This window comes from Hydra vulgaris, chromosome 08, assembly GCF_038396675.1.
Source record: "Hydra vulgaris chromosome 08, alternate assembly HydraT2T_AEP".
Classification (NCBI taxonomy): domain Eukaryota; kingdom Metazoa; phylum Cnidaria; class Hydrozoa; order Anthoathecata; family Hydridae; genus Hydra; species Hydra vulgaris.
Genome location: NC_088927.1, coordinates 29,432,322 through 29,442,423, shown reverse-complemented (window position 1 = coordinate 29,442,423; position 10,102 = coordinate 29,432,322). Strand labels below are relative to the sequence as shown.

The 10,102-nt window shown below is 29.4% G+C and overlaps 2 protein-coding genes across 2 annotated transcripts; one reads left to right on the top strand and one right to left on the bottom strand.

The window, feature by feature from the left end:
• Window positions 1–2,040: 2,040 nt before the first annotated feature.
• Window positions 2,041–3,261, top strand: LOC136083221 (uncharacterized). The gene is made up of 2 exons (XM_065802625.1): window positions 2,041–2,055; window positions 2,308–3,261. The coding sequence occupies exons 1-2, from the start codon at window positions 2,041–2,043 to the stop codon at window positions 3,259–3,261; spliced, it is 969 nt and encodes a 322-aa protein (XP_065658697.1).
• Window positions 3,262–6,854: 3,593 nt separating this feature from the next.
• Window positions 6,855–8,423, bottom strand: LOC136083220 (zinc finger MYM-type protein 1-like). The gene has a single exon (XM_065802624.1). It carries the CDS (start codon window positions 8,421–8,423, stop codon window positions 6,855–6,857), a length of 1,569 nt encoding a protein of 522 aa, XP_065658696.1.
• Window positions 8,424–10,102: the final 1,679 nt, after the last annotated feature.

Genomic DNA, 10,102 nt, shown 5'->3' with positions numbered 1-10,102 from the left:
AAAATCAGGATTGTGCAAATAACGACTCAATGATACCAACATAATAATTTAACGATTTTCATATCTGGAGATGAACGCCTCAGCAAAATTAGAACTGATGTTAGCTTCTAGTTCCTTCAATTTCCTTACTAACGTTTCAATAACGATGTCACACTCCAAAATTGTTGTATTTGGTTTTTCCAAGCGAACTGCAGCGTCAGCAATTACTTACAATAACTCAGACAGCGATTTTAAGAAATCCAAGTCAATTTTATCTAACATGTATAAGCAGTATAGTTCTTCGAGTGTTTTTTTTTACAGCTTTTAAGCAATCCAAAAATCTTTTGATCATCTGAAAAACACTGTTCCATTTAGTGCGGATGTCGAGCAACAGTCCTTTGTCATGCGAAGATCCGTAAATTTTCTTCATATTCAATCTCATTCTCCAAAAATTTAATAAAAAACTCTCCTTCAGTCTCTCCATCAGTTTCCGTTTCTGTTTCAATATCCGATTCAGTTTCTTTGTTCACAGTTTCGCGACAATCTTTTTTAGCGTATATCAAATTTCAAACACTCAAATGAATTGAATGATTCTGGCAGATTTGATGTGGAAACTTAAATATGGTACCCAATTTCACCATCCAGCTACAGCCATCCGTAGTTTTACCTGCAACATCTTCATCATCTATACCGAATTCTTTTAATTTTTGCATTATCAAAATGTTTAATGTTTCTTCTACCTCTATTGCTACACCATTCGTCACCTGTTAGTCCAAATTTTTCTCCTTCTGCTTTCAATGTAGCCAATTCAGCTATCATTAAACATTTGGCTTCAGCATAAAACATCTTAATTTTTTCTGAAATTGTGAACGCTGACTTGGGCAAACTATGCCCATAATTTTCAAAAAGCATTCTAAGTGTTTCAGATTGAGTTATGGACCTAATTGAATATCCATCAAGAGCTGTTTCCTGGACAAGCGATTCTTTCATGGCATTTTTTGCAATCTCCGTATTTCTTATCATTTACTACAACTTTATGAAAGTATTTCCACGCTTCCAAAACCATTTTTCTCTATAAAAGAAAAATTATCAATTTTACTGTGATAGATATTTGTTCTTAATTTTATTTTAATTGTGATAAGTTATCATATTTTTAGTTATTAATTAAGTTATTTATTCTAATAGGTAAGTATAATGAAACATTAACTATTATTATTTGTTATCAGTGATAACATTTTATTACATAATTTCGCCACAATGCACAGTGGGCCGAATATTAGACTTATGGTGGACAAAGTTATTTTGATCATACGATATACGACATTATTGTAAAAAAAAAATGTATTATATGTTTAAAAATTACCTCGTTTTTACCTCGACCAGTTTTTGTATATATATGATAAATAATGATCTTTACTTAAAATTTTTTTTTGCTAAGGTAAACTATTAAATAGTTAAAATACATTAACTAATATCACACACGCATAATATTTTAAAAGTTACTGTTTACAATCTTTGCTTAAAAATGAAAAAATTCTTGCTTTTTTGATAAAAAAAGCTATTTTATTATGCATTACATTTTATTATACCCAAGGCCGTTTTTGGAGCGTCGTAGGCTCTAGGCACTTTGCATAAAAATGTAGCAGTACGCCTTTCATTCAATTTAAATGTCATGTAGAAGTTATTCAATTTACATTATTTTTTAATTTTTGTACATAGTCGTTAATGGGCTTACAGTCGCTGTTTGTTTAATTATTCTGTATCTGTACACATGTTATGCCTTAAAGAAATTAAATTGTAACCATTTCATTAATTGTATTTCTCTCACTATCATTACTTTAGTTATGATCATGAAAAGCCATTAAAAATTCAGCAATCTATGGTTTGTTATTTGTTTTAAACGTTTGTTTAAATTTATCAATAGTTTACATTTATTTAAAAATGAAATTCTCAGAATTCCACGTATTATATAAAAAAGTACGATTTTATTTGGTAGGTATTTTATTTGTTATGATTACGTTTTTGTAAATTATTAATAAGTTTTGTTAAATGTAATGTTTTATGGTTCAATCTATGGTTTGTTATTTGTTTTAAATGTTTGTTTAAATTTATCAATAGTTTACATTTATTTAAAAATGAAATTCTCAGAATTCCACGTATTATTTTAAAAAGTATGATTTTATTTGGTAGGTATTTTATTAGTTATGATTACGTTTTTGTAAACTATTAATAAGTTTTGTTAAATGTAATGTTTTATGGTTCAATTTATGGTTTGTTATTTGTTTTAAATGTTTGTATAAATTTATCAATAGTTTATATTATCAATAGTTTACAAGAGCTTTCTATGCAAGTTACTTACAAATTCGTCAAGCATTATGTGAAGTCACTAACAGCAAACATCAACCACCAGCAGCTGTTCATGAAGCGAAATCACTGGTTAAACATTTAGACTACTTTGAAACTGCGTTAATGTGTGTGATTTGGAAATATTTACTTCAAAAGATGAATATTGTCAATAAAGCCTTACAGGTGCCGGGTATTGAGCTGTGCATCATCATTAAACTGTACGATGGTCTCATACAGTATTTTCATGATACACGCAGTAAGTTTGAAACATTCGAAGGCCAGGCAAAAAATCTCACAGAATCTGATTACAAAGAAGCTACACAACGCAAGCGAATACGGAAGCGATTTGATGACGAAGTTATGGATACAAGTAATCCCAGTTTAAATGTTAGTGCCAGTGATAATTTCCGTATTCAACAATATTACGTTATCATAGACAGACTTAATAATGAGATGGAAAAACGCAGAGCAGCTTATAAAGTATTGTACGAAAGGTTTAACTTTCTTCTTGACAACAGATCTTTGTCGAGTGAGGAAGTAGTGGCTAAAACCAAGGCACTAATTCAGTTGTATCCATCAGACCTCGAAGACGAATTTACTAAGGAGTTTTTGCTGTTTTCTCAAATGTTTAGTGATGGTAAATCGGTTTCTGATAAGATTAAGCTGCAAATAGACAATAAACTAGTTGCAAGTTTTCCAAATGTTAATATTGCTTTCGGGATTTATCTCTCTATATTAGGCACGAAATTAGAAGGTGAGCGTTTTTTTTCAAAATTAAAACTGATAAAAAACTATCTGCGTTCAACTATGGGACAAGCCCAGCTATCATCCATGGCACTGCTATCAGTTGAAAATGAAGTAATGCGGGAGATGACATTTGAAGATGTTATAGTTGATTTTGCAAATACCAAAAGTCGAAAAGTTAATGTCATCTAATTATACTGTTTGATTATAAACATTTTTATCAATTATGAATATTATGCTGCATCTGTATGATTGTTTTATTAATGAAATGAAAAACACTTTAAAATTTCTTTTTTTTTTTCATTTCTTTTGTAGGCCCCTGTAGGTTCGTAGACTCTTGGCACAGAGCCTATAGTGCCTAATGGATAAGATGTAAGGCAAGGTAATGCTAAGATGGTTTTTGAAATCACTTGTAGATAATATGCAAATTATTATTATATTGGCTATCTTCTTTTAATTACGCTTGGTGTGGTTTCAACAGAGAATGTTTCATGTAGCCTAATCAGGGCTTTATCATAGACCGTATATGAAACATGAATTTGCCCATCAAATTCATGTTTTGTTGCTATAGTTCTGTATGATTATGTAATTCTAAAAACATGGATTGAGTAGGCAAAAAAAAAGTTCGAAATATCAAAATTGTTTCTTTTAAGTAGCATTTGATACATCTAACTAAAAAAATTCATCATTTTAGGGTAATCTTTTTTTTTAAATAATTAATAGAAGTGAAGATGGAGGGATGGGGGGGGGGCCAAAATTAATGCTGCTACTTTGGCTGCAGCACAGGCATTTTTACATGTGCTTTTTATAAAAGACCCTCTAGCATGTGCCTGTTATAAAATTAATATTGTTAACAGTATTATAAAATTCAAACTAAAAAAATTTATATGTTACGCGTATGTCATTTATTATTAAACTAAATTGAAATTTATATGTTACGCGTATGTCATATATACAAACTAAAAAAATTTATATGTTACGCGTATGTCATTTATTATTAAACTAAATTGAAATTTATTAGTCAAATAAAAATAGGACTTATTAAGTCAAAAAATGTTTAATAAGAAAGAGTTCAACTTTTTATTCATTACTAAGCAAGAGTTTCTAAAATTGGCAACAAAAAAATAAAATTTCATAAACCTGTTTCGAAAGTATAGAATTCCACAAACCCAAGTTTTTAGAACTTTAGATTTTAAAAAGATTCTAGATTCTATAATTCAGCCTATTTTTAAGTTTACACTTGCAGCAGGATTTATGCAATGCCGTTTCTTTTATTCATATATGATACCAATGAATGGTTTGTTACAAGAACAAACAAAGTTAATCACAATTTATGCCCGTACGTGGGGGGAGTATAGGGAAATCAACTAGCCTTTTTTAATAAATGATTTTTGTCTTACGCAAGTTTTATAATAAAAATTTAGCAAAAATTTTATTGGTTATTCTAAGCTGGTTTTTTTTTAAAAAAAGACACAACCAATACCCCCTCCTCCACCCGCTAAAATTTTCACGATACTGGTATGCAATTATAACCTAATGGCCCCTTTTTTGGCATTACCCTGTATTGTAGACCAGGACTCAGTATTTTGCTGATAGAGGCACAAGAAAGGTTTTGGATTATTGTATTGAGTTTTCTTTCTCTTTGGTAAGTTGCTTTCATAATGGCGTAGAAGCATAACCTGCCTTTTAGTGGCGTAGGCAGGATTTTTTGATGTCAGATTTGATGTTTTCAGGCGTTAAGCAAACATTAAGTTTAAGTATATTCAAATAAAAATATTTTGCAAAAAGTTGTAGTGAATAAAAACTGAAAATAAAATTGCCCTAAAAAGAAACAAAACTTCCAAATATATGCTTTTATATGATGGTTTAGGATTTTTTATTATTAAATCCGTAGAAATATTGCGAAGATTTGATTTTGTATGTCTTGAACAGCCTATACGAGATATGCGTTAATCGGAGTAAATTACTCTAAAAAATACATTTTTTACTGTTTCTCAAGAGAACTCAAACCACAAGGCATCAACATCTTTGATGAAACTTTTGTCTTCAAAAAGAGTATCAGTTTTAAAAATATTGTATCTTCATCAATGTTTTTATGCGATTCCACATTTCGCGTAGTATGTTCCAGACCGCACAATTGTTTTTAAGCGTTTTTTAGTAAATGTTAGAAAAATCACAATATTACGGCCCGAGTGACCAGATAATCTATTTGCTATGACTATATTTTGTTGCTGGCGTTAAAAACTGTCGTTATACCAACCGATAGCTTATCGCAGGGTTTAACGGGTTTAATTAATAAACAAACAAACCTTTAGGTAACCTTCATTAAAAAAATCAATGTAGACGCTTAGGCGCCTACAGGATTTTTTGATATTTTAGATTAGTTTTATCTTAAGAAAAATATTTCTCTCTCCTAACAGTTTTTCAATGTTTGCGTTTTAGCATCGGATTTTTCTTCCTAGTGTTTATTTAAGCATGGGTGGATCGTGTCTATCAAATACATCACTAACTTTTTGAGCAAAAAATTCCAGAGCTGAACTTGCACTAATGATATCGTAATAATATCTCCAGTCTAATTTGTTTGCTTTGCAACGAGGTAAACAAAAAAAAAAAAAAAAATGAAATTTTGCAAGATGATAATGATAACCACAGTTTTGATTTTGTCACAGGGCAGAGGGAATCATGCATGAAGGAGGTAGATCTGCGAGGAAGAGAAGAGGTGGAGTGGAAACTAGATGTGGTCGTTCTTTTAGTAATAATGTTCCAATAGCGTTCTTGTATGAAGCTATTGATAAAGCAAACAAGGCAATTAGAGATCACATAAAAGCAAGAAAGAAATTATTTATGCCCATACGGAAGGTAATAGATAAGTAATGGAATGAACAGCTTCATCAACCTCCTCATGCAGCAGCTTACTATCTAAATCCTGAAATACAATTTTCTGACACGTTTACAAAGGATAGAGAAGTTATGCATGGTTTATTAAACTGTGTTGAAGTGTTAATGACAGGTTATGAAGCACAAGATGTTGTACACAATGAGTTGGATTTATATGACACACCTATTTAAGCCAGAACAAACATGCGTTCCGGTAAATAAACATAAACTTCTAATTAATTATTCATTTGTTATTTTTGGTTTTCTTTCTGTTGTTTCAATTTTTTACTTTGATTGACATTGAAGTACTTTTGTATACTTGTGGTAAAAAAGGTTTGGAAATAATTGTCTAAACATCAAAGTTTTTGAAATTAAAATCCACAAACAAACATGAAGTGCCAGTGGATCTGAAGGGAAAAGGAGTGTTTTTCAACATATCCTTCGCAAAAAAATGAAATTGGCTCGAACATAAAAGCTTTAATGTACTCCTTTGTGAAGACGATGAAAAAAAAGATGATTGTAATCAGCGCCGTGCTGTAACTTTTGGGGGCCCTGTGCAGAAACTGAAAAAAAAATTTTTTAAATTTGAATTAATTTTTTATTGATTGTATTTAAAAAAATAATAGCAATTATAAAGTAATATTTCTAGCTCTTTTGCTGGCAAATTCATCAATTATGTCATTGTAATCAATTGTTCTGGCTGTTGCATTTTCAATTGACAGTATTGCTAATCCAGAAAGTCTTTCCTGCGACATAGTTGACCGTAGATAATTTTCAATTAATTTTAATTTTGAAAACGATCGTTCGCAATGAGCAACTGTAATGGGTATTGGTAAAATTATTCGATATACGATACATACATTTGGATATAATTCTTCCAAATTCCTTTCTAAAATGAATTGAAAATTCTACATAATAGTATAATTATCTTCTAAAATATATTTTAAAATAGAAAGTTCATTTTTAAATTCCACTTCTTCAATATCGCCTTTTAAGTGCTTGACCAGATTTGTACAATTTGCATTGAATTCATTTGTATTCATAGTTTTTAGCTTCTTATTATCGAAAAGAAAACCGAAAATTTCATTTAAAGAATTATACGATTCAAATTGTTCTTGCAATGAATCTTTTACAATATCGATTAATTTATAAAAATAAGATTGTTTAAATTTATCTTCATCAGTTATAGTTAGATGGTTACACTCATCATCAATTTCAGGAATGAGATCATATATATCAATATCTTCACAGCATTCAATTGGTTCAATTTCTTCTTCTGACGGTTCAATTTCATTATCTGGTATATCATCTGTACTAATAACATCGAAATAGTTATATTTATCATCTGCTTTATTTTTATGGTCTGTATAATAACAGCAGTCAGCCAATCTTTTGAGATTACGTACTCTCCGTTTTGGTAATGGTAAACTAGGTTCTGGTGATTTATCAAGACATTCATTGTTTCTACTTGTTAATATTTGCGTATCACGAGAAGGCCGTTCAGTGAACTGTGCTATTACATTTATTGCAACCGATGACTCCCGTGCTTCTTTTATATTTTCTTCGAAATTGTTTTTAAAATCATCAAGCGATAACAGCATAGCACTTGTATGTTGTAATGCAATATTAATTGCCATATCTTTTCGCTGAAGCAATTGGCTAAAAATGTGAAGCTTTGATAACAAGTGATACCAAATTGTTGTTAATACAATAAATTCATAAGAATGTATTTGTTTTATTAAAGATGCAGTAAGAGTTTTACAATCTGGGTAGGTATTTTTAAGTTCATCTAGCGCAAGACTAATTTCTTTAATCTGGTATTTCACGGCTTTTATACTTTTAAAGCGATATTCCCATCGAGTATCGCTGGGCGCCTTCAGATTAATTTTAAAATATTTTACTTGAATAGCCCATCGCTTTGTCGATACAGCAAAAATCTTATATATATTATTTAATGTAGTAAAATAATTCTGACTTTTAATAGTGTTTTTTACACTATCTCCTATTACTAAATTGATGTTGTGTCCACCACATGGTGTATACCATGCTTTATTGTTGATTTCTAAAATTCGACTTTTCACTCCCTTATATTCTCCTTTCATATTGCTTGCGTTGTCATACGACTGACCACGGCAATCAGCAATTTTGATTCCCAATACTCTTAATTCCTCAATAAGGACATTTGCTAAATTTTCGCCAGTTGAGGACAATATATTTACAAAGCTTAAGAAACTTTCTTGAATACTTGGCTTGTGGTCCGTTATTTTAACATACCGAATAATGATGGACAACTGATCTTTTTTGCGAAAATCCGGTGTTGAATCTATCATAACTGAAAAGTACTTTGATGATTTAATATTATTTACTATAATGTGTAAAACTTTAGAAGCTAGTTGTAATATAATCTCGTTTTGAATTTTAGCAGAAAAATATGACGTCACTCTTTTTTCCGTTTCAGTTATTGATTTTAAATGCATTTTTAGTTCTGGAACAAAATCAGAAAGTAATTCAATTAAAAACCGCTTTTACAATACATTTCAAAATTATTCTTCGTTTTTCTTTATTGAGCACATCTTCATTGAGATGGTCTAGTCCTGTTCTACGTTTAATATTAAATTCTAGAATTCGCCATTCATACGCTGATTCAAGATGTTCCTTTGAAGGTTCATGTTCAGATAACCGTTTTCCTGTGTGTGCATAGTCAGAAAATCCTCCATTAGTTAAGCTTATTTTTATCGATGAAAACAAACGGCAACAAAAGCAGAAAATGTTTCCAGTTGAGTTAGAATATAGAAGCCATTTTCTTAATTCTTTTTCACCATTTTTCATTTTCCGATAAAAAAAAGCGTCACTGAAACATCTTCCTTGAGAATTTCTTTTATAATGGATACCTTTTATACATTTTGGTGACTGCTCGACCAAAAACACCCGTTGTTTGTTGTCGATTTCAACAGGCCAAGTTGCAGGATCTAATTTATCATATTTAAATTTAGCAGATAAAGTACTGCTCTCTATTTATGGGTTATTACTAATTTCTGAAATATTAATAGATAAAATATCGTCAATATTTACGCAATTGGTTCCTGATTCATCATCTACATTCTCGCTCGATTATCATCAATATTCTGAAGTTGTGGCTCATTGACATTTTCTTCTACATTGTTTTCAAGTTGAGACATACTATTTGAATTACATATTTCAATTAAATTAGTGTTCAAAATTGATGAACTTTCGCCTCGTTTAAAAAATTTATCTAATAATCCAGCAAGCCTATTTAATTCTGCTGATTTCCGGACCTGTTTTGCTCTTTTTTGTGCGCCGCTTTCATAACATCTTTTCGACATTTCTAATTGAGGTGAAAAAATTTACAAAAACGACAGTTTAAAAAATAAATAAAAAACTAAAATAAATATATTGATAACACAACTGAGCCTATCTTACCTGACACCTGATGTATTTCTTCTATAAATTTGAATATATGTATATGTTTTCAAACTATGTTCGTTAAAACAAATTGAATTTGAAAAGTGAAAATTACAATTTATTAAATATATAAACGAATCGTTAAACCTAAAATTAATGGCTATGTTAAAGTCAGCCGTAAAGTATTTGCGCAATAATATTAATTAAATAGATCCATAAATATAAAAATATAAATGTTACAATTATAATAAAATTTAATTAAAAAATGTAAATTATTAATAATACCGTATTTTATAATTTGCGATTACAATATCCACAAAAAATTAAAATAAAACTTATTTCTGTTTATAACTTTGAAATAATATTACTTTTCACTAATAATACGATGTAATAAACAAACAGAAGATATAATAAACAAACAAAAGATATAATAAACAAACAAAAGATATAATAAACAAACAAAAGATATAATAAACAAACAAAAGATATAATAAACAAACAAAAGATATAATAAACAAACAAAAGATATAATAAACAAACAAAAGATATAATAAACAAACAAAAGATATAATAAACAAACAAAAGATATAATAAACAAACAGAAGATAACAATTTGAAGCAAAAAACAACTGAATTATTAGGTATATTTGTTTCAAATTAAATCGTTGCCAACTAGATTTTTTTGAAAGTTAAACGAATTTTTTTTTTTTCTTTTAATTCGTAGTAATTTATG